Source organism: Bos mutus, chromosome 16 (assembly GCF_027580195.1).
Source record: "Bos mutus isolate GX-2022 chromosome 16, NWIPB_WYAK_1.1, whole genome shotgun sequence".
NCBI lineage: Eukaryota > Metazoa > Chordata > Mammalia > Artiodactyla > Bovidae > Bos > Bos mutus.
This window is the reverse complement of record NC_091632.1, coordinates 2,785,410-2,811,272: the sequence shown is the minus strand read 5'-3', so window position 1 is coordinate 2,811,272 and position 25,863 is coordinate 2,785,410. Positions and strand designations below refer to the sequence as shown.

The 25,863-nt window shown below is 40.6% G+C and overlaps 1 protein-coding gene across 1 annotated transcript; it reads left to right on the top strand.

Moving 5' to 3' along the window:
- Positions 1-740: 740 nt before the first annotated feature.
- ELK4 (ETS transcription factor ELK4) lies at positions 741-19,371 on the top strand. Its single transcript, XM_070384572.1, has 5 exons — positions 741-875; positions 7,096-7,311; positions 8,401-9,276; positions 9,969-10,085; positions 11,442-19,371. The coding sequence occupies exons 2-5, from the start codon at positions 7,105-7,107 to the stop codon at positions 11,538-11,540; spliced, it is 1,299 nt and encodes a 432-aa protein (XP_070240673.1). The 5' UTR covers positions 741-875; positions 7,096-7,104; the 3' UTR covers positions 11,541-19,371.
- Positions 19,372-25,863: the final 6,492 nt, after the last annotated feature.

Genomic DNA, 25,863 nt, shown 5'->3' with positions numbered 1-25,863 from the left:
TGTCAGCCCCGGGGCTAGAGGGCCACAAGGCTGACTGAACGTATATCAGCTGTTCACAGCGCCCTGGGGCCTGGCACTTCCACGAGACAGCTGTGGCGGTTCCGACCTCTCTGTCCACCCTGCCAAGAAGGCAGGACGGGCGGCCTGGAGGGGAAAAGCCCTCACACTCAAGCTTCGCGACGACACACGCGGCCCCCTGGAAGCCACTCAGTGAGCGCCACCCCTTCCCTCGGGCGGGGCAGACACCGAGGCCCTCCGAAGTCCTGACCCAAGCGGCAGCTCTGGCGTGCGGGCTTGGACCGCGCGCCTCAGGGAGCAGAAACCGCTAGCGGTCCGGGGGAGAGAGCAACGCGGGGAAGCCCAGGTGGCGGCTTCCCTCACGCCCGCACCCCTCACCCGGCACCCCGCGGACGCAGTCGGCGGCGGCCGGCAGCGCCCCTCAGCGGCCGGCCGCGCCCTTCCCGCCTCCGGAAGTGACGCGCAGCTGCTTCGGCGTCCGGGAGGGGCCCCCGACGCAGCCGTGGGGGGCTCGAGAGAGGCGGCGGCCGCAGAGCGACTGGCAGGCTCAGCCGCGGCGAGGAACGCCCAGAGCGCGCGCGCCCGGCGGGTAGCGGCCCTGACGACCCGCGCCGCCGCCGCGTGCGGGGGCGGGGAGGGCGGGGCGCGACGAGCCGCGGCGGCGGCGGCGGCGGCGGCGGCGGCGGGAGATGCGGGCGGCTGCGGGCACCCGGCGGGCTCGGCTCGGCCGCCGGCGCCTTCTCCGGCTCCGCCGCGAGGGTCGCAGCGGCTGCCGCGCCGTCCTCGAGTTCCCGGCGTGAGGAGAGGAGCGTCTTGTTGGAGGCGGAGACCCGGAGGGAGCCCCGCGCGTGGCCTCGGTGAGCGTCCGCGTCTGGGTCCCGCGGTCGCCGCCCCCGCCGGCGGGGCGCCGGGGCGGGGGGCTGGCCGCACCTCAGGAAGCGGGCGCGGGGCCGCGGCGCGCTCCCGAGGGGCCCGGCCCGGCCCGCTGGCGGGCCGGTGGGCGCGGGACAGACCCGCCTTGCTCCCTTCGCCCCTTATTTGGTCCCGCGAGGCCCCTGGGGCCAAAGGTGGCAGTGTTTTTTTATTCTTTTCTTTTTTCGCCGGGGGGGCGGAGGGGAGGGCCCGAGGGGAGCGTCTCTGGCTTTCTGTGGTGACAGGAAGTTGGAAAGTGAAAGCGCAGCGAGTCAGTGCTCACCCGGGCCCGGACTTTGATCTCCCCGGGGGCACGCGGTCTTCCGCGTTTCTTCCTCTCCCCACGCTCATAACTCATCCGGCGTCGACTTTCAGTTCTTTTTCTACTTCTTTCCAGCCAATCCTCTCCCCTCGTTACTTTCCGGTTAGTACACAGCTGCCGCGAGGCTTCTTTCTTGGGAAAACCAGTTGGAAACATCTTTTGGGGGCTGAATGTTAACTGACCTGGGCAGGCAACAGGGGACCTTGTTGACCGAGGTAGTCAAGAGATACAAGGTTGGCTCCCACCCCCCGCCCCCCAGGCTATTGGTATTTGAAGTTTAGGGCTTTTAAAGAAAAAGACTTCAGAGTTTCATCCCTCATCAGAACGGTTCACCCATCTCTTTGGTTGGTGTATAAGATCCTTCTTCCTCTCCTTTTGCCTTCTTCCACTCACCGTCCCACTGCGTGGAAAACTTGGTACTTCAGTATTTAAGACTGTCAGTGGTATTTTCTTTAAAACCTATTGTGATTCAGTTTTCCCCGTCAGTAACTCTCCCCACTTTGATTTTATTTAAACGTTAAAACTGCCTAAGTGGAATCCATTTAGGGAAATGTTTTAAAGTTTTTATTGTAATAGTACACTTTTAGTATTCTGTTGGTATAGAGTACTGAATAGTTAGATTTTTGACAGATACAAAGATTTTAACTCAAACTTCGCCTTAATGCCTTTTATAATTTGTTTCTGTTTTACTTAAGTAGCACTCTGAATTTGGAGACATTTATTTTTTGGGTCTTAGCTACTGTTTTTGAAAAATAGTTGGGCCATGGGTCACCACAGCAACTGGGCTGTGTGTATGATAAACATGTTTAGGGTGGAAAAGGTTTCGTTTAGTAGAGACTTCCTTTCCCTAATGAGTTACTTCCAATATGCTCCTTCTTTCCTTTTAGCACAGGGATTAATCTACTGTCTTTTAAGTATGAGTTAGTTAGTGTTAGTCGCTCAGTCCTGTCAGACTCTTTGCATGGACTGTGGCCCACCAAGCTCCTCTGCCCATGAAATTCTCCAGGCAAGAACACTGGAGTGGGTTGCCATTTCCTTCTCCATTTTAAGGGTTAGAATCAATTATGTTTTCCATATATAACCCCTCAAAAATCAGATTCCTTCATTTGGATCAGTTAAGTATTTCTCTTCCTCATTATACTACTTCTAAAAAACTCTTTAAAACTGAAATTTTGGGGAAAACTGTAGTTGTGAAAACATTGAGGTTTTCATGAAAAGGTTTTCAAGAAAAAGGATTTGGGTTTCTTTTGATAAGAATAAGAATAAATGTATTAAATATTTGTGTCTCTTTATTTCACCTTTGTAATTTTAAGTAACTTCTGACTGTTTTTACTTTAATCCCCTTTCACAGCTGAAGAAATCGTTGAATTTCATATCAATGGCACACTTTTAGGAACTCAAATGAAGAGGTTCAGCTTATGTGCCCAGTGGTTCACCGCCTTTTCAATCAAAGAATAAACATATCAAAGTTGAATGAGTAAAATATTCCTTTAAAGTACCTGCTGAGGATGTCCATTTTACGTCGTTAGTTTTTCCCAATAGAAGAAAAATTTTTTCCAGTACTTCAGTCCAAAACCACAGTGCCCATTTTCTTTCACAATAATTTTCTATCCTAGACATACTGTCAAGTACTACAGAAGCTTCAGCGTTTTCCACACAGTTAGGTTCTGCCGTGCAGTATCCAACAGCTCCACCAGGATTTGGCTCAGTCCACAGTTGAGTTCAGTTCAGTCGCTCAGTCGTGTCTAACTCTTTGCAACCCCATGGACTGCAGCATGCCAGGCTTCCCTGTCCATCACCAACTCCCGAACTTACTCAAGCTCAATCCACACTCTCCCCTAGTAACCGAAGGGAGAGGTGGAAATTAAACCCGCACCACCTTGGGAACACTTCCCATTTGCTCAGGATGACTCTTGTGTGATTGTTGCGGAAATATTCACTGTTATTTCTGTCGTTTTGTACGTATTGCTTAGCCATTATAAACCTGTAGGGCTCAAGCATTATCTGCAAGATAGGCATAAAACTCTAGGATTTGGTTTGGGGAATTTTTCCAAAAACAAAGGAAATTATAGGCACCAAACCTGTAATAGTCTTGATATTCCAGTTCTCTGCTTGTCTGTCCTTTCCCTCCTCCCCTCCTCCTAGCTTCGGCATCATCACCATCATCGTCTCTCTCACACATACACTGCTGTAAGCATTCTTAACATGAAGATGGTGTCTGGAAATGTAAAGACTTGGGTTCTTTGGTTAAGCTGAAATTTACTAGGGAATAGTTGTAACAGATTTAGACTAACAAATTGTTTAAGTGGGAAATATATATAGTTTAAAAGTAACTTACCATGACAGTCACCATTAGAAGAAAAGCCTCTCTGGTAAATTAAGAGAAATGACAGGGGACCCCTCCCCCCCAACTATACTTGATGGATATAGTATAAAACCACTGTTTTAATCCAGCTTAAGTGAGGCTCTAGAAAGCTGTTTTCTAGTGAACATGGTTATTTAGCATTAAAGTAGCACTTCATATTTGTACATTATTGTCAGTTATTATCTAACAATGTAATACAATGTAATACTTCTTTATAATCCTAGGTAATGTGAATGCTCTTATCCATCTAGGAAAGTGGTTTCCCTTGGGGACAGAGTACATGACTGTGATGAAAGAGACTTGGATTCATGGCCTCAGTTTCTCTGTTAACTCCCTAACTTTGGGAGGCATCTCCCTTTTTGTATTCTTAATTATTTTCTCATCTCTACTTTTGGACGACAGTATCTCTGTATAACCAGCTTCAAATTTATGACAATAATAGGAGGACATTTTGAATGTCTCAGAAAAATTACTGAGATATCTTACGATATAGTTGCTCATCTCTGGCCTTTTTGAAAGCAGACATTGTTGACTTAAGGATCCCGTCCTTTGTGAGTTGTGCATTGTTAGTGTTAGGTTTCTCAGGCCTAACTTTCGTGTTGTTTGGAGTGTTTGTTTTTAACGTTTTTATTGAGATATATTTCACATAGAGTAAAATTCGCTTGAAGTGTACAGTTCAGTGGTTTTAGTATATTCCCAGAGTTGTATTGCCACTACCACAATCTAAATTTAGAATGTTTTCATCACCCCATTAACAGTCACTCCCCTTTTCTTTTCCACACCCATCCCCCATTCCCAGCCCTAAGCAACCACCAGTCTGCTTTTTTTTTGCCTATGCAGATTAATGGCTGGTTTCTCTCCCTTAGCCTAATGTTTTCAAGGTTCATCCATTGAACTAGCCCATATCAGTACTTCATTCATTTTTCTGGCTAATATTCCGCTATGGGGTTATATGGAGGCTTTCCTGATAGCTCAGTTGGTAAAGAATTCGCCTGCAATGCAGGAGACCCTGGTTCAACTCCTGGGTTGGGAAGATGTGCTGGAGAAGGGACAGGCTACCCAGTGCAGTATTCTTGGGCTTCTCTTGTGGCTCAGCTGGTAAAGAATCTGCCTGCAATGTGGGAGACCTGGGTTCGATCCCTGGGTTGGGAAGATCCCCTGGAGAAGGGAAAGGCTATGTTTTGCTTGTCTGCTCATCAGTTGATGGACATCTGGGTAGTTTATACTTTTTTGGATATTATGAATACCACTCTGAACGTTCCTGCATATAAATGTCTGTGTGGACATATATTTTCATTTCTCTGGGACATACACCTAGGAGTGTAATTACTGGGTCATATGCTAACTCTGGGGAACTGCTGCAACTGTTCTCCAAAGTGGCTGTACCAGTTTACATTCCCATTGGCAATGTATGAGGGTTTCACTTTTCTCCACGTTTTAGCCAATACTTATCATCTGTCTTTTCTGTTTGGCTGCACTGGGTCTTCCTTGCTGTGTCTTCCTTGCTGGGTCTTCTCTCTAGCTGTGGTGTGTGGGCTTCTCATTGCGGTGGCTTCTCTTGTTGTGGGGCATGGGCTCAGTGTTGTGGTGCACAGCTAGTTACTCTGAGGCATGTGGAGTCTTCGGGGATCGAACCCACGTCCCCTGCATTGGCAGGCAGATTCCTAGCCACCGGGGAGGTCCATCACCTACCTGCCTTTTTGATCATAGCCATCCTAGTAGGTGTGAAGCAGTATCTTGTGTGGTTTTGATCTTTATTCCCCTAATGACTAGTCACATCTTTTCATGTGCTTAGTGGCTACCTGTATTACTTTTTGGAGAAATGTCTTTTCAAATCCTTTGCTTATTTTCAATTTTTTTAAATTGTAAGAACTCTTTATATTTTTTTGATGAAGGAGCCTTATTATTTGAAAATGCTTTCTTTCATTCCAAGGATTGTCTTCTCATTTGATGGTATTGTTTACAGCACAAAAGTTTTAATTTTTGCTGTTGTCCAATTTATCTGTTTTTATAGTATTTTAACAGAATTGATTTGACTTAGTTTCTGTTCTGATCCAGTGAGATCTAATTCACAGACTGAAAACAGGAATGTTTTGTGTATGTGTGTGTATGTGTAAAGTTCCCTTATAGACGTTTTAGGATGTGCTTATGTATATTTGGCCAGAGTTTCCACCCTAAGATTTCTTTCTTAGAAACAAGATGTTTTAAAGTTTTTGTGAGGAAAATAACTTTGAGAGAACATTTCCCTGCCGCTCCATTGCCTAAACCAGTGGTTATTAACTGAGATGATACTGTCCCTCAGAATGTTTGGCAATGTGTGTAGACATTTTAATTGCCAAATTGGGCAGGAGATGTTAGTGGCATCTGGTTGGTAGAGGCCAGGGATGTTAAACTGCAATGCCAAAACAGCCTCCAAGAACAAAAGAATTATCTGGAGAACAAAAGAATTATCTGGCCCAAAATATCAATAGTGCTGAATTTAAGAAAGACTGGCCTAAACAGGAAGATCTTAAAACTTGAGATATTGAAAGGTTTTTCAGTTCAAATCTTGATAATCAAATAAAGGTTGCTAATCAAATAAAAGGATCTGTGTATAGGTGGACTTCCTGTGGACAGAATGGTGGCAGAACTTGTAAATCAGGGAACATTCTGCTGAGTTTTCAGTGCTGTCAACTTATACGAAAATTACATTTATTATAATGGAAACTATTCCCCCTATCTCTGGGCCACCCTGAGACACACAGAACATCCTGGCATATAAATCAACTGGGCTAGTATAGATAGATGCTGAAATGGCGGTCACCTCAGAGAATATGGAGAAGGAAATGGCACCCCACTCCAGTACTCCTGCCTCGAAAATCCCATGGACAGAGGAGCCTGGTAGGCTACAGTCCAAGGGGTCGCAGAGAGTCGGACACGACTGAGCGACTTCACTTCAGAGAATATGACGATGAGTTGTTTTTTTAATATTTATTTATTTAGCTGCACCAGGTTTGAGTTGTGACATGCAGATTCTTAGTTGGGGCATGTGTGCCCAAGTTCTCTGACCACAGACCAGCCCAGCCCCCCTGCATTGGGAATATGGAGTCTTAGCCCCGGGGCCCCCAGAAGTCCCGACAGTGAGTTTTTAAGATAAAATTTAGTAACAGTGATACTGCACTGGTTGGCATTCATCAGTCTGCTCCTGTAATTTATGAAATTAGCTTTATCTCATAGCAAGACTTTTCTTAAGCAGTATTGCATGTTTAAGAGTTTGGGTCTGTATTCAGATTGCCTGGGTTTAAATCTCAGCTCCACCATTTACTTGTGTGAGCTTAGACAAGTTACTTAACTCTGTAATGAATCAGTTTTTTCACATATAAAATGAGGCTGCAGTAGTATCTGTCTTAAGGATTCTTGTGGGATGAAATGAACAATTAATAGTCTAATGCATTTAAAGTGCTTAAAACAGTATGTGATACAGTGTTGCCTCTTTCAGCTCATTGCTATGGACAGTGCTATCACCCTGTGGCAGTTCCTCCTTCAGCTCCTAAAGGAGCCTCAGAACGACCACATGATCTGCTGGACCTCTAATAATGGGGAGTTCAAGCTTTTGCAGGCAGAAGAGGTGGCTCGTCTCTGGGGCATTCGAAAGAACAAGCCTAATATGAATTATGACAAACTCAGCCGAGCCCTCAGATACTACTATGTGAAGGTAATACACGTCCACCTCGAAACAAAAATTGTTCCTTCTCTTCTGTTGAGGTTAGACATACTAATGTTGTGGTTTGTTCAGTTATTAAAGTAACTTTTTAATTGAGGTGTAATTGACATATTGCTTTTGAGTGTACAGCATAATGATGCAATATTTGTACGCATTGTGAAATGATCACTGTTTTGGTTTTAACTCAATTTATTTTACAGCTTCAGCAGCTTGGAATTAGAATAAAAGATGTAAATGTTCTAAGTGTATTTCTGCAAATTCATATTCAGTACCGGACTCCTATGCACATATTTTATTCCTAATTGCAGTTGTCTTTAAATAAAAAATGATTATAGAGTTAGAATAAGGAAAAGGAAATTTGAAATTCTTCAGCATAAATACTCTTGTTTATATCATCAGATCAGATCAGATCAGTCGCTCATTTACTTTAAAAATTATCTCATACTGTTTTTTTAGATGTACTTAATTTTTATTGTTTAGTTTAACTCAGAACACAGTACCTTAAAGAATAACTGTTAATACCTAGATTTGATTTCTTAGTTAAAATTTTTTTGTAATTTCTAATTATTTTGAATACATTCTTGGGCACGGAAGTAAAATAAAATGCTCAAATGAAGAGAATTAGAGTGAGAAGCTGGGATCTTAATTTCTTTCACCTTTGAGTGTTGATATTATCAGCTTTCCTGTGTGGAGAGATGAGGTAAGAAACAGCTCGAGTTTCTGAAGGAAGTAGGAACCTTAGAAGTAATGTTCTAAATTCCTTTTGCTTCCTGAGGATATGAGTGTTTTTGTACCTTTGGAGTTAAGCAATTAAAATCTTTCAGCTTTTATGCAACATATTAGTTCAGTTGTTAATAAGACATTTAAATGTTTTTAACTTGTACTCCATAATGGTCAGAACTGTGTTTGGTATGGCTGGATAAATTTAGGTGATTTTGAAGTTTTCAACTAAACTGCCTATCAAATAGAAAACCCCATTCAGTCAGCTTTCTCATGATCTTTGAGGGGGTGGAGTAAAGTTTTAACAAATGCTTAAGAAAGGTTTAAGAAAGTCTGAGTGCTTATTTTATTTATCTACAGAATATCATTAAAAAAGTGAATGGTCAGAAGTTTGTGTACAAGTTTGTCTCATACCCAGAGATTTTGAACATGGACCCAATGACAGTGGGCAGGGTTGAGGGGGAGTGTGAAGCTTTAAGCCTCAGTGAGCTCAGCAGCAGCAGTTCCAAAGATGTGGAGAATGGCGGGAAAGAGAAGCCACCACAGCCTGGTGCCAAGACCTCGAGCCGCAATGACTACATACACTCCGGCTTATATTCTTCTTTTACTCTCAACTCTTTGAACTCCTCCAATAGGAAGCTTTTCAAATCTATAAAGGTTGAGAATCCGGCTGAGAAATTGGCAGAGAAAAAGTCTCCTCAGGAGCCAACTCCATCTGTTATCAAATTTGTAACAACACCTTCTAAAAAGCCACCAGTTGAATCTCCTGCTGCCTCCATTTCAGCTGGCCCGGGTATTTCTCCATCTTCAGAAGAAACTATCCAAGCGTTGGAGACTTTGGCTTCCCCCAGACTGCCTTCCTTGGAAGCACCAACTTCTGCATCAGGAGTGACTGCCCCTTTTACCACCACACCTCCTGTTTCGTCCGTGTCCCCTCTGCAGGAGCCTCCTAGAACTCCTTCACCACCGCTGAGTTCCAACCCAGACATGGACACGGACATGGAATCAGTGGCTTCTCAGCCAATGCAGCTTCCAGAGAACTTGTCCCTGGAGCCTAAAGACCAGGATTTAGCTTTGCTAGAAAAGGACAAAACAAATAATTCATCGAGGTCCAAGAAGCCCAAAGGGTTAGAGCTGGCACCAACCCTTGTGATCACGGGCAGTGATCCAAGCCCACTGGGAATATTAAGCCCATCTCTCCCTACAGCTTCTCTTACGCCAGCGCTTTTTTCACAGGTAACATTCTCTTTCCTTTTAGTGCCACCATTTATCTTGTTTTTTCTCATCTTTTAAAACAAATCCAGAATTTATAACCTCAGTTCTCATTCTTCTACATAGTAGTTTTGCTTTAGAGAGTTTATATGTGACCCTGTGAAAGTAACCTAATTTTTCCACTTTGTCCTAAAGAAAATAAGTATATTCTATCTCTCTCTCTCTCTCTGGTGGAGGCGGGGGGTGGTCTTATAAAACAACAGTGACAATCTCACGTTAGAAAATAACAGATCCTGCGGACCTTAATAAACATGGTGTGATGTTGAATAACAAGTTTTACAGTTAGCTAACATTAGCTATTTCTTAACTTTTTCGTCTCATAGAACATTTAAACACATACCTACTCATTGTTAAGGGGAAAGCATAGTTGTGACTCAGTTACCCATTATTTTTCCATACTTGAATTCAGATTGGTTTTATTTTTCTATTTGACAAAGATTGTATGAGAAACAGTTTAGAAAATACTTTGACCTTTTTCTTTTCTGGGTTGTAAAAGTAATTTCCGACTGTTTCCTGAGGATAAGATTTCAGACTTGGAGATATTTGGAATGGAGAATAGGACAATATTTGGGTTCAGGGCTAATTGTGTATTATTACAAGGATAAAACATAATCCTGATAAGCCATTTAGTTATATTTTTGGCTTGTATATTGCAGACACCCATCTTACTGACTCCAAGCCCCTTGCTCTCCAGTATCCACTTTTGGAGTACTCTCAGCCCTGTTGCTCCCCTGAGTCCAGCCAGACTACAAGGTGCTAACACACTTTTTCAGGTAAGTTACACAGAAGCTTGTCTTTTGTAACTGGGGTATGGTAAATGAACAGAGAGGCAAAAAGGCAAAACTTCTATTTAAAAAGTGTTCCTTAGATTTACTTTTGAATTTCTAAGTGTTAGTTTTCTGGCCCACACATAACTCAGATAAATATTCACAGCAGAGTTTCCTTTTCATTGTTTACTATTCCATACATTTGAATTAGACTAAGAATTGTTCAATACTGTAGTAGATTTTGAGCTCATCCAGTTTTTTAAATCATTTTAAATGCTGGACATCCTCTTTTCTAAAAAAGTATGTGTGTGTGTGTGTGTATGTATATATATTTGGGGGCATTCTCTGCACATAGATTTCCCCTTTTAACCGAGGATTTTTTTTTTTAATAGAAAAAACTCTTGAGAATAGTATTATCAAATACTCCCATTTTCCTGTCACTCAGAACTGATACTCATCAGCATTTTAAATATGCATGTATATATTTTAAAAATGAATATTGCATTATCTCTTAACGAAAATCTTATTAAGAAAGATCTCATAGCTGTAAACCATTATTTTGCCTAAACTATCTAGACTTTATAACTTGGTCAGCTTTCTTATATTGATTCATTCACTTATTCCAGGGTGACTCCCTGGGAGATTTTCTTAGATTTTGTAATTTAAATTTTCATTTGTTCTTTTGAAAATGAAATGGTAAGGGGTGGGGAAAGAAGAAAAATTGTTTAAATCTTTCTACTAATGCAATTACTTTTGCAGAAGCTTCTAAATTGCTGAATAGAAAGAGTATGGAAAATTTTCCATATTTTCCTTTTACATTTTTGTTTGCCTCTCACAAAGAGATAATTGATTTATATAGAGAAAGCCATAGTGCTCATGTAGCTTCAACCTGGAATCTCCATACAAATTTGGTCTCAGAATACATGATGGGGAGTGCTTTTTTAGGATGAGCACACTGCAACTGTTTGTAGCAGGTATGAGATGGGCATCTCCTCCTGGACCTCTTTTTGACAGTCTGTGATTTGCTATATGACTGAATTATAGTCTACAGTGTGCCTGCTATCATTTACTGAACTTTCATTCGAAGTCAGGTGTGAACCTGTGTACTTTAGCATCTAAGGAAAAGTATAGATTTGTTCTTTACATTCCATCAAGGTAGGCTGGAGAGTGTTAATATGTAAGACAAACATTTTTTTTACAGTTTTTGTGACATCATATTGTTCCATGATAAACAGTCAGTGCCTTTGTCCTGTGAGCCACTGCAGGTGCTGCTGTGTTCTGCCTTAGGGAATGTAACAGGGACAGAAAGTGAAGTTTAGGATTGCATAATAGGATGATAATGTGTTTTATTTTCTTTCTCAGTTTCCTTCTGTGCTGAACAGTCATGGGCCGTTCACTCTGTCTGGCCTGGATGGACCTTCTACCCCTGGCCCATTTTCCCCAGATCTACAGAAAACATAACCTATGCACTTGTGGAAGGAGAGAATCAAGGCATAAGGAAAGAGAAAGACATTCAACACGATTACATTTAAAGTGAGGGATTGATACTTCACAATGCTGATAATAGACTGTTATGATTTCTGCCGTTCCCCATTAAAATGCTTTTTAGGATTCCCTTTGAATAGGACTCAAGGTAGACTGTATATAAAAATGCCTTAATTGGAGTCCAAACTCTACCTTCTTCTTTCTTTCTTTTTAAAAAATATTTTGAACCTTGTGTTAAGGAAATTTTTAATGGGGTTTAGCAGCAAGCTATGCTTTGCAAGAGAATTAAGAACAAAGTTATTCCTCTTGCCTTATTGGGACCCTTTGGCAGTTGTGCTTTGAGCATATTATATAAAGAAATACTAGTTAAATGAAATTAGCCTTATCTTTAGGACTTACATGTGCTCTGTTGAATGCTAAAAGTGAGTTGTGCATAAGCAGTGGAGGAAAAAGAATCATTCCTATTCACACGAAATAAGATTGGAGCAGGACTATTGGGGATATTCTGTTTTGCTGTGAAGTATAATCTATGTAAGCAACTCCACAAACAGTTACCTTATTTACATTTATTCAGGGTGGTTCCCTTAGCCCTATGTATGATCTTGCCTGAATCTGAACAGAGCATGGAGCTAGTTTATTCCCACATAAGATTTTTAAACCTGGGGCTTAAGGCAGTATTTGGAACAAACAGTGAGAATATGGGGCCTCATATCTGGCACAGAAATGTCATCTGCTGGTATGATTCCACACCCATGGAATACTTATGGTAAATGATGGCTTTTAGGGGGATGAACCTGGGATTTGAGAGTCTGAGGCATCTCTAAATCAAGGATTCAATTGAAAAAACTTGAAACATGTAGGCGTTTCCCAGTTAGAAGATACCCATTGTGAAGGACCTTTTTTTCTGTTCGTTTTATCCCATTTCGTACTATTTATTTATCTTTTAAATTTAAAGTTGTTGGAGGTTATGATAGTTTTAATTAGGAAGATGAAATGCAAAGTGAACTCTTTAAATCTGTAGTGAAGTAAAAATACACTTGTTTTTTTTTTTTTTTTTAAATTAGGAAGTAGCAAAGCTCATCTGGAAGTGCTCATACATAGGGACTGGATTATTCATATTAGTAGTGAAAAATGTAGGCCTTCATCTCTGCCAGATTTGTGAAATGTTAGCATATAGTCATCACTGCCAGGTACAGACAGATTTGTTGAACCCCTAAGCTGATTTGATGCCAACATCACAGTGGAGTCTTTTGAAAAATTTGGCTTTAAAGTCCAGGATTAGATTATACGCTGCAGCCACCCCTCCGCCATCACCCCTGCCCATTAAACTACTCTTTTAAGCCTAGAAATAGTTCCTATAATTGAACAACTTGAACTAAATGGTATACGAAAGTAGTAAAGGACTTGAGGGCTCAAAGTGACACTGCTATAAACCAGCATCTCCCAGTTGTATATGTTTGCTTGAAATTTGTTTTATACAGGATAGAGAAACTCTGGTATAAGATGCCTGTGCTAGTTCATTAGTAGCAGAAGGATGGTATTCAGGGAGCTGCCTTTATATTTGTAGTGTTGGAGACCTGTTACTGTTTAATTGGTGGTTATCAGCTGAAAAGTTCTGTTCCTGAGATGTGCAATAGTAGTGTTGAAAGGTACTGTTCAATAGTGATGGGGAACAGACATACTGGATTTTTTCTCCCACATTGAATCATGTAGTTTGCATGCTTTTTTGAAATCAGACTGCTCAGCAGCGCTTTGGACTAGTTTTATTAGGTTAATTCACATTTTATACATTAGATAAGTAAATATTGATGGCTTGATTTAACTAGTCTTTAAAATTTTGAAAGCACAAAAAGTATTTTATTTTGAATCAAAGGAGAAAAGCCATTGGTTTGTTTTCACAGATAGTATCTTTGATAACGAACTGTTTCAGTAAAAGGGTGCCTGGGAACCAACAGCACTATTAAAACTCAGTCAAAGCAACTTCCTAGGAACCAGTTTTAGTGAGTCCTCTGCCTGTAAACCTCTCCTGGAAGTCTCTGAGAGGTGTGGGCCTTACGAGGTTGATGATGATCTGCTTTTTCTTTGAGATAACTATTTAGGGGAAGCTGGTGTGTGTGTGTGTATGTGTTCATGTTTTTAAGTGAAATAAAACTGCAACCATAGTGAAGTGTATGAGGCAGGCTGTTCTATTTGTAAACTACCTCCTTCCTGGGAAAGTCTGATTTTGAAACATCCACAGAGTTCTTCTTAGCATCAAAAGGTGACATACCACTTCAGATCAGTATTCACTGGAGAGGCTTATATTTGGTAGCTGTAGCTGGTATCCATCACTAGTCACTTTGCCAGGATGAATGCTGGTAGGCAGAAGTAGCCCAGGTTAAAATAGGAGAGCAGGTTTAGTGAACTTTTGCAGCTTCTGCTGTGATTAGCTTAGCTTTTCATTTGCTCTGGCCGGTATCTAAATCAGTTGTGTGCTGGAAGGTGTTTAACTACCAGGCTGTCTGAAGGGGAAAAGGCCTTAAATTGTAGCATTTGCTGAGTCCATTCTGTGGTGTAAGTGACTCCCCTGTGGCTGACTTCAGGCCACCACCTTGGAGCTGAGAAGGGATGCCCACAGGGGGCTCAGGTCCACACACTCAGCCAGTGAACCACTGCATTTATTCTGCCCTTGGGTGGATTGTCACCTAATTTCTAAAATAATTTTTTCCTTTTGGTTTGTCATAGTGCTTTTGTGATGTAATACTCTTCATGGCCATTTTTGTATTCAAACAAAGGTGGAAACTTCCATTGATTTTTGAAAAAATTTATACATGATGGAAGAATCCAAAAACCCTCAAAAGATCAACCTTAAGCTTCTTAGAGTTAAAAGTTAAAATATAGGTTTAATTTTTCTGTATTTTGGTGGCTAAAATACAGGTAATGTGACTTTTTCTTTAGATTTTGATGGGGAAAATAAGCCCATGAGCCTATATAGTAAAATGGAACTGGATTTTTTTTTTTTTTTTTTTTACTGGATTTTTTTTTTTTTTTTTTTTTACACTCAAAGAATTCCTTGAAGATTTACATACTCTATTAGAGATCAAAAAAAAAAAGAGGGCTAGACTGACTGTTCAATCTATTTTACACGGCATGATTTCTAGTTTTTTCATCCTGTGTGTCACTTAGGTTTGGAGGGACATGTAGGTCAGAGGCTTGGAACTCTGGAGCCGAAACTGCAGGCTGTTGATGTTACACTGTACTGTCCACTCAGATGACAGTATTTCCTGCTGATCTCAGAACTTGTGTTACGATCCTGAAGTTCTCAAAGTCAGTTCTAATGAATTTAGGCCCATTAGAGCCACTCCTTGGCATTTCAGAGAAACATTCTCTAAGCTTTTTGAACACACACCTTGATCAATAAAAGGCTTTGAACACAATCCCCTATTGCAAATTTGTGTGTATGTTTGTTAGGTTATGTACTGCTAAACACAAAAACAGAAATTAAGGATGATATAAAAATAAATCTTGAGTAGAAATTCTGACGTTCTTCCTGCGTCCAGTAGATTGTGTTGTGCACCCTCTGGGGCACACTCTGCTTTAAAGACCCCTGACTCAGCATATTGTTCCTCAGTCTGATCTTGAAAAAAAAAGTTTTGGTTGTGATATATGGGGAAATCCTTTACATATTTGATCTGATTTTTATGTAAAATCTCTAGAAGAGATTAGGAACTTTTCAGCAGAGCTTGTCATCAGCTTTCTGAAATTTGCTCTTTCTTTTTCATACGTTGGTAAATAACCATTACCAAATGTTTTACAGAGCTTCGTGCTTACTGTTTGTTGACAGTGTGGCTGTCTCTTTTCCTTTTCATATTAGGTGACTTTAAAATTTACTGGCCATTCACAAATTTCTTTTGGCCTTATTATTATTATATTTTACCAACACTTTCAGAATTACTTCAAGTTGCTTTGTTTTAAAATACATAACAACTCCATTTTCTTGCTGCATTACTCAGTTTTTATTATTATTTTGGTAACATTTTGGTGTCTGAAGAAATACTTTCTTGATGAGCCTGTTCTGTGTATCACTTCATTTACTGTATATATATTTTATTTGCCTATGCCAGAAATGTAGAGTTGTGCTGAGGTACCATTCTTAGCTATGTAAACAAGTATGGTGACAAGTGTAGGTCTCTGTGCAGAAGCCTGGAGTTCTGAGTGAAGGACCGCTTTCCAGTAGGAAAGCTAGACTCCTCACAAAGTTGGTGGTCTGTTATCTGAGGGTGTGATAGGCCGGAATTGAGAAGTTAATTGTTCAATTCATAGTAATGAAGTGGAGGCCAGCCATGATTGTTCCAGCCAGGTACTCTGACCAGAGAATCAGTTGGGTGGAAAGTGTTTTGTTAGTTATCTTCCTGGTTTTGGGTCAGCAGAGTGTTTTGTTACTGTATTTAATGCTGCTGGCATTGCCTGAAACAAGGTGCCTGTTATTCTTCTGTGTCAACAGAACTGTGCTTACTGAGGTTGAAGTTTTAATCTTAGAATCTAGAATTCTTGTGGGTGGTGGTGTATTAAGCAAGAAGAGAAGGCGGTTTGATTTCATTTCTCGTACTTGGTGGAACCTGTTAGAAGGAAAGTCATGTTTTTACCTGTAAATGGAGCAGATCTGAAAAGGTGAGTTGTTGATGTAGTATAAATGTTCCATTTGAAGCTGCCGTTTCTTCAAGCTCCTTTTCTAGAAGAAAAAAAAAAATTGTGATAGATTGACAGCCTGGCAGAAAACAGTGATCTCTAGGGTGCTGTGATCTGCACTTAGCCATTATGAAAATGGAAATGAGAGTGGTTTACCTGAGAGGGGCAAGGGTAGCTCTAAGCTTTCTACAGAAACCAGGAGATTCAGGCAGTTGTTAACGTTTTCAGTGATACCTTTAACAAGAAAATTTATGAGGGATACAATCCAGCATAGAAAGTCTCTTGAACTCTAATCTTTTGAGTATAATACACATCAAGAAGTTTTATGAGGCTTAAATTTTTATTTTAAAATATTTAGTTGGGAAACCAGAGCATTTTTTTCCAAGTCACTCTGATTGGCTGAGTGCATGTGTATGTGTACTGATTATTGACTTGAGTATGTGTTTGTATGTATGTGTGTAAATAAATCTGTGTTTCAGAGGGAACATGGTCATCCTACTCTAGGATGGTTCCTAGGCTATTTTATACTAAAACTTCAGAAAAAAATTGGCTGCACTTTGCAGTTGTCACTTTTTAAAAAATAAATGCCTTGCACATTTCCATTTTTTTAAATGCATAGAATCATAGGCCTTAAAAATTGCTTGTCAACATTTTAGAAATACTGTATAGTGCTACCTGTGATATACTTTAAGCAAAGTCACCATAAACTGTTCTCTTACGTTCATGTATTATTGAGCAAATAAGGATGTTCTTTCTATAAATTTCTACATTTTTGTGTAAAATCCTTGCTATATTGTGTTCTAAGTTTCTCAGAGAGGATGTTTATACCAGATGTAGTATTTCTAAAATACAGCTCTAACCATGACTGAGCTAGTGGTGGAGAGATTCTGGCACTGTAGCCTGTTTATCCTTTTGAACTATACATAGAAAGCATTCACAGAAACCTCAGAGTATCTTGGGCTGCATGTTCTTAGTTTTGCCTTGTTTCCCATCTCATCAGGGCCCATGCTGGTTCTTGTCCCCTCCAAGGATTATGAGCCCTGCGAAGACAAGGCCTGGGATCTTCTGGACAAGTTTGGGGGGTGGGGGTGCCCTGTGGTTGGGCCTGACTTCTAGTTGGTGGAATCATTCAAGCCTGCCTAGAGTTCAGGGGTGGGAATGCCATGTACTGGTATGACATTCATTACTTGGCACTTTTGGGGCACCATTATTAGCACTGTTTCGTTTTTTAATAACTGGAAGCACTTAATGATTATTTTGTTTAATTTCAACTTAAGGATATTGAGGGTCAGGGACGTTAAGGTTTATTGTTTATACTTTCTGGAACTTAAGACTATTTGGATAAGGGATAAATGGATTACCCAGTGAGCCATTCTAGGCCCTGCAAGGTATGCTCTTTTGACTAGGATGCTTTAAAAAATTTACAATCTTTTAATATTGTGCTTTTGTAAAAATGTATGACTTTTAATAATTTGCAGTTGGTGCATTATACTCAACTTTGTGAACTTGCCAACTTTCTTTTCTGTTTAATCATTGTTGCTTATTGTCTATCATGTAGGGGACATAGTTCCTTCTAAGACATTTCATACTTTTTGTTTTTGATGGCAGTATTACCAAGGGTGTTTATGTGTACATTACATTCATTGCTTATGTGATAAAGGAACACCAACATATTGTATGAATTTCCCTGTTCAGTATTAGTGAAATTAAGATACATATATGTGAAATTAACTAAGATGCATATATGTAAAGGCAGAAATGAATACAACTAATTTTTGATTACTTGAGGCCTATTTATTTGGTTTGGCCATTCAGCCTTTTCTAGTCACAATCATAGGTATTTTTTTCACTTTTACCTTCTAGCAGTTTCATTTATCTTTGTGGGTAGAGAAGATTAAATATGAAACTCAGTCCAGTCATTTTGCTACTGATGGGCTTTGGATTGAGGCAAATACAATTTTCGACTAAAACTAGATTTTTAGAATGAAAAAACTTTTCACTAGATAATCAAGTTGACTTTTTAAAAAAGTGTACAATCTTGTGTTTTGAAGAACAAATAATTTTCTATGAGTCCTACTGGATCTTCAAGTGTGGACATCACTTGAAAATTAAATAATGTTAAACTTTTGATTTTCACCCACTGAATCTGTAAGTCAGAAAGAAAAAGCACGTCTGCTCTGGTGTTAACACACAGAGACGCATCCTTTACATCATGTGTCTCAGCTTGCCTCTGTGGTAATGAGAACTTGTCAGGGTGCTCTCCTCAGACTTTGATTCTTTCAGCTGTGAAGACAGTTACTTCATTGTTTATTTTTCCCCTTGTTTATTCTGTTGAAATCTGTCTCTCATAATATCTAGTATCCTCTACTCTTGTATAAACAGAATACTTATATAAAATGCCAGTGTACACCTACCTACCCAAAAGACTGCATTACTGCTAAAGTGTCATTAATAATTTGTCTTGATTAACTTCAGTGTAACTTACATGAGGGAGACCTTCAAAGTATTAAAACCACATTTCTTTTCTTTTTCCTAAAACAATTCAAGTGACGGTAACTGCCTACACATTTATTAAAATCACATCAATCATTGATGCAACTGGAGAGAGACTGCCACCTCTCTAGCCGAGCAGTCTGACTTACCTGTTGGGAAACTAAAGAGTGTTGTCTTAAGGTGATTAAGATTAGCCAGAGCCTTAGCTCTACGTGTGTGTGGCAGAGAAATTTTACAGAATCTAGGTTGGTGAGGAAGAGCCTGCGCTGACACTTTGAGGGCTTCAAAATATGCTGCTTTTAAGAGGAAAAAGTGTAGTTAATACTCAGTGCATCTCCAGACAGAGTAAGGGATTGCTCTGAAAACTAATCAGGTGATCTTTGTTTTCTATTGCTTCAAGTTTTATACAAAATATTGTTAAATTCTGTAATGATGATATGCATCTTTTTAGAAAGATAATACATTTTAAAAAACTATTTTATGTAAGAACTGACAGAGGAATTTGCTTTGTATAATGGCAAGCTGGCTTTAAGAAAGCACTGTATCAAATTTACTAGTCCAAAATTATATAGATATGTTAATAGATGTATGTGCAACTAGATATGGACAATTGTATTTTTTTAAATAAATATTTTTAATAAAATGACTTTCTGAATTACTTCCCTCCTTTCTCATCTATTGAGGTGGTCTCTATGTATTAAATTTCCATCTGTGCCAAATGTGGATAAGGAAAGTTCAGCTTTTCCAAAGGTTATCATTAAAACCTGGCCTTCAGCTATTTGATATATATCTACATTAAAATATTTAAAGCCTGTGTTGAGATAGGTAGTGAAAAGAGGAAATTGTAAAATGATTGTTGATATAAAAAGGAATTAAAAGAATACTAACTGGCTAGAAAAATTATTTGCCTTGTGAAATCTTTTTATTTTGCTTTTAAATTTTACTCACATTTTTCAGTTCAGTTCAGTTCAGTCACTCAGTCATGTCCAACTCTTTGTGACCCCATGAACCGCAGCACGCCAGGCCTCCCCGTCAATCAGTGACTCCTGGAGTCTACCCAAATGCATGTCCATCAAGTCGGTGATGCCATCCAGCCATCTCATCCTCTGTCATCCCCTTCCCCTCCTGCCTTCGATCTTTCCCAGCATCAGGGTCTTTTCAAATGAGTCAGCTCTTTGCATCAGGTGGCCAAAGTATTGGGTCTCAGCTTCAACATCAGTCCTTCCAATGAACACCCAGGACTGATCTCCTTTAGGATGGACTGGTTGGATCTCCTTGCAGTCCGAGGGACTCTCAAGAGTCTTCTCCAACACCACTCAAAAGCATCAATTCTTCGGCACTCAGCTTTCTTTATAGTCCAACTCTCACATCCATACATGACCACTGGAAAAACCATAGCCTTGACTAGATGGACCTTTGTTGGCAAAGTAATGTCTCTGCTTTTTAATATGCTGTATAGGTTGGTCATAACTTTACTTCCAAGGAGCAAGCATTTTTTAATTTCATGGCTGCAATCACTATCTGCAGTGATTTTGGAGCCTCCCCAAATAAAGTCTGCTACTGTTTCCACATCTGTTTGCCATGAAGTGATGGGACCAGGTGCCATGATTTAGTTTTCTGAATGTTGAGCTTTAAGCCAACTTTTTCACTCTCTTTAACTTTCATCAAGAGTGGAAAAGTTCTTAACTTCTTTAGTTCTTCACTTTTCTGCCCTAAGGGTGGTGTCATCTGCATATCTGAGATTATTGATATTTCGCCCAGCAATCTTGACTCCAGCTTGTGCTTCATCCAGCCCAGCGTTTCTCATGATGTACTCTGCATATAAGTTAAATAAGCAGGGTGACAATATACAGCCTTGATGTACTCCTTTTTCTATTTGGAACCAGTCTGTTGTTCCATGTCCAGTTCTAACTGTTGCTTCCTGACCTGCATACAAATTTCTCAAGAGGCAGGTCATGTGGTCTGGTATTCCCCATCTCTTGAAGAATGTTCCACAGTTCATTGTGATCCACACAGTCAAAGGCTTTGGCATAGTCAATAAAGCAGAAATAGATGTTTTTCTGGAACTCTCTTGCTTTTTCCATGATCCAGCGGATGTTGGCAATTTGATCTCTGGTTCCTCTGCCTTTTCTAAAACCAGCATGAACGTCTGGAAGTTCACGGTTCACGTATTGTTGAAGCCTGGCTTGGAGAAATTTGAACATTACTTTGCTAGCGTGTGAGATGAGTGCAATTGTGTGGTAGTTTGAGCGTTCTTTGGCATTGCCTTTCTTAGGGACTGGAATGAAAACTGATATTTTCCAGTCCTGTGGCCACTGCTGAGTTTTCCAAATTTGCTGATATACTGAGTGCAGCACTTTCACAGCATCATCTTTGGATCATCACTGGAATTCCATCACCTCCACTAGCTTTGTTCGTAGTGATGCTTCCTAAGGCCCACTTGACTTCACATTCCAAGATGTCTGGCTCTAGGTGAGTGATCACACCATCGTGATTATCTGGGTCACGAAGATCTTTTTTGTACAGTTCTGTGTATTCTTGCCACCTCTTCTTAATATCTTCTGCTTCTGTTAGGTCCATACCATTTCTGTCCTTTATTGAGCCCATCTTTGCATGAAATGTTCCCTTGGTATCTCTAATTTTCTTGAAGAGATCTCTAGTCTTTCCCATTCTGTTGTTTTCCTCTATTTCTTTGCAGTGATCGCTGAGGAAGGCTTTCTTATCTCTCCTTGCTATTCTTTGGAACTCTGCATTCAGATGGGTATATCTTTCCTTTTCTCCTTTGCTTTTCACTTCTTTTCACAGCTATTTGTAAGGCCTCCTCAGACAGCCACTTTGCTTTTTTGCATTTCTTTTTCTTGGGGATGGTCTTGCTCCCTGTCTCCTGTACAATGTCATGAACCTCCGTCCATAGTTCATTTTTCATAGTTACATTTTAAAGAAGTATTTAAATTTTAATCAGACTTTTTTGTTTTAGTCCTTTGTAAATAGCAGCTTTTGCTTATTTCCACTCTAGGCACTGTTTCTTCACATAGTTTTTCAAATTAGAAACTAGAGACTTCAGTTCATTTAGCAAATGAAATTAGGCCTTTTTAGAACTGTTCTGATAAACATGGGTGCAGGTGGGGTTAATAGGTGTAAAATCACATTGGAGGTCTGTTTGATGTGTCCAGATGAAAGTCAGAGGAACACACTGCTCCGAGGGGCATGGCAGCCCTGGTGAGACCCCTTCAGACGGTGGGCAGTGTTCCCTCAGCACAGGGGGTGGTACCTACTAGTAAGGCCTGCTGGATTCTCCTAGACCAACGTTCTGGTACCTAGAATGGTAGTCCCATGAGGGCGAATAAGTTTGGGAAATTGGGTCTTCACCTCTTGGCGAGTCAGAAAGCCTTTTAGAATACTAAAAGCTCTAAGGAGTCCTTTAGGAAAAAAGCTTGCTTAATCCACCACTTCTAACCTCTCTGACTGCTGACACACCCTCTTTTGAGAGCCATAATGTTGATTTTATAATTACTTTGTATTTCAGAGATGCAATCTAGTGATAAACAAATATCCTAATATTGGGTAATTTTCCAGGTGGGATTATTAGGTAGGAGAGAATCATTAACAGTTGTAAGATTTCATATTGATTGTCAGTACAAAGTACTGCACTTATTGGAATACACCATGTTACCATGAAGGGAGCGCATGAAGTTGACTTCATTTGGAATAATTTTATAGTAAGAGGGCATTATATAATGAAAAATGAAACAGGAACAGTAATTTCTAGCAGCTGTGCAAGGTTAGGTGGCAAGCACTGGTGTCAGGGGGGTTCCTGAGACATCAGACTTGATTTCAGGATTCTCATATGTTTTGAATACACCATCATTTGATAGGAAACCCTCTCTAGTCAAGGTCACCTTCGGTATTGCCAAATCCAGTGCCTGGTGTTCAGTCCACGTGGGACCTTGTGGCAGCGCTGGTTACTTCCTCCTCGGGATACTCTTCACATGCCTTCCAGGAAACCACATTCTCTCCTGAACTTCCTCCTGCTTCTGTGGCTTCTCTTATTTGCTCTGCTGGATCCTGTTCTTTTTTTTTTTTTCCCAAACCTCTCCGTGTTACAGAATCCCAGGGCTCAACCTTCGAGCTCTACATTCCTCCCTGGAAGATCTCATTCCGTCCCATGGCTTTAAACAATCCATATATATATATATATATATATATATATATATATATAGGTCCTATATATATATATCCTATATATATATTATATATAGCAAATAAATATATATATAAGATATATATATCCTATATATATATATAAACATAGCAAATATATATATATATATAATCCTATATATACCTGAAGGTATAAATTTCACGGTCACCTATATATAGGTGACCGTGAAATTTATACCTTCAGGCTTGACTTTTAAGCTCTAGATTTGATATCTATCAGCATTCTTGACATCCAAGATTGCATCATAAAAGAACTATCCTGAGACAACTGTTGAGCAACCCCCTTGTCTTCAGTGTTAAATGGCGTCATCACATGCCCATTACACAAGTCAAATGCCTTGGGGTTATCCTTGATTCCCACCTTTCTTTCATGCCCCCAACCTGATTTATCAGCATATTTTGAGTTTGACTTTCAAAATACACTTTAACCCAATCACTTTCACCACTTCTGATGCTACCAACATTGTCCAAACCATCACCACCTGACTTACGTAGTTGACTGCAGCTGTACCGTTTCTGGTGTCCCCAGTTTTATCCTTGTTCCACAGTCTCTTCACACAGCCACCAGAGTATCACATTTAAACACGTAAATCAGATCATGAAACTTGCCTGCCTGGAACTCTCCCAATAACGGTCACGTGACAAAAAAAAACCACATTCCTACCATGGCTTATATGATCTAGCCCCCAACTCCCACCCTGAGTTACTTCCTGCCACTCTTCCGCCTTCCTCACCGCACTCAGCCACACTGGCCTGCTTGCTGGCCCTCAGATTCTTCAAGCGTACTCAGTCTAAGGGTCCAAGGCCTCTGCACACACTGTGTGCCCTGCCTGACAGGATCTTCCCCGGGTGCTTGATCGTGTCTTTCTTTCTGGTTTCTTCATAAATGCCACCTCTTTAAAAAGGCTATCTGGAGCCTCTCTTTACATGCCGTCTTCGCATCCCCCTTTCCTACTTTATTTTTCTCTGTGGCACTCGGTTGTCACTCATCCCGTGGCATGTTATTTCTCCGTGTACTGTCTTTGCAAGGCAGGGACTTCTAATTCTTTGCTGTATCTGCACCTAGATCAGTGCCTTAAACCTAGTAGGTGACCAGCAAATCTTTTTAAAATGAATGAATGAATGATCTAAAAGACTTTAGTCACTGTGTCTTCCTTTTGCGAATCTGGTGTACTGATGGGTTCGATTCCAAGTAGCAGAAGGAAATGTAGGAACAGGATAATTCCACAGCACTCTGAAATGTCAAAACCCACCAAAGAAGATCAGGAAGAAAGCCCCGCTTTCTCTGTACCTGATAACGGAAGTGTGGTATAAAAGCCTTCGGTCTCTCCTTATTCTGCGTCTGTGTAAGAGGGAAGAGTGGTTTTCAGTCCCCGCTCTGAGAATTTTACTTCTAAACTATCAGCCACGTGTATGGCTGAGAGAGACCCACGTCAGGAGAGACCCGTCTTCAGGGAGCATTGGATCGTTTGTTTCTGTGTGCGCGCTCAGTCATGTCCAACTCTTTACGACCCTGTCGACTGGAGCCCACCAGGCTCCTCTGTCCATGGACTCTCCAGGCAAGAATACTGGAGTGGGTTGCCATTTTCTCCTCCAGGGGATCTTCCCGACCCAGGGATTGAACTTATGTCTCCTGCGGCTCCTGCGTTGGCAGGAAGATTCTTTACCACCAAGCCACTTGAGAAGCCCCCATTTGCCTTTGAGCGTATATAAAAGGATCGATTGTCCATAATGGACAACAGGCTTATTAAATTTAAAATATTTTATTTTAGGAAAGATACTCTTAGATTGGTTTCAGTCTTGTTTTTTATATTCACAAATTTAATCATGATCACCTTAGATATAACCATTGATTCTTCTAAATCTGTATGAAAAGGATGTTTTCTTGGAAAAACACAAGGAAAATATAGCTGCTTTCTTCTTCCCCAGGTCAGTCACTCAGTAAGGTTAGATTGCACGTACATAAATTTGGCTGTCATAAAATAAGTATTTATGGACATAGTTAAAACTATACCCCTAGGCCACCAGCTTTCAAAAGATTTTGAATCTTTTGATTTACAGTAAATACATACCAAACATATGAACAGTTTCTAAGCTGCTAATGAGGGGGTTTTCAAAATAAAAATGGCTCACCATTTTTAAGCAAATTTCTATGTCAGGCATATAATTGCTTTACACAAATTTACTTAATTCTTTCGGAATTCCTTTGAGGTAGGGTAGTGTTCTTTTAGAAATACCACTTTACAGGTACAGAAAGCAAGGCTGGAAGGGCCTCAGTGATCTGTGCAGGGCCACACGTCCACAAGTTGAGGCCAGGGCTTGAACCAGGATTCTCTCTCTAGCCAGGTTTTCATCACCACGCGGAGGGCAGATGGAGCTGGCTTACATGACCATGCTTATGGTTCCAGGATAAGCCTTTTAGTGTGGGGCAGGTAAATGCTCCACCTGGACAGGTTATTGAGAGCCATGACCCACTTATTCTGCATATTTATATGCATACATTTGTATTTACACAGAGGAAGTGCAGGTAAACTAACAGAGAGCCCCTGTGGCGGCGGTTTCACTGCTTCCAGAAGTCTGCGCGCTCCGAGCTCCTCCAGGTTGCTGAGTCTGCATTCTCTGTGACTGCAGGACTTGATCTGGACAAGAGTTGGTACTCCTTGACTGAACTGCTTTCACTATACTGCACAGCTCAAGGTGTTCAGTCGTCCAGGTTTTGTTAAAGAAAAGAACTCTGACGTGGTATAGTTTTTTTCCCCTATGGAAGATGTACAGTTTAAATTAGATATTTTTTGAGAAATTCTTAGTACTGTTTCTGCACCTTTTGCTAAGCTATTCAATGTCAGTAAGAAAAGCAGAAGCTCCATCCCATTCTCTCAGACAGCTTCTGGACCAATTAGCATTGGTGATTAGCAGT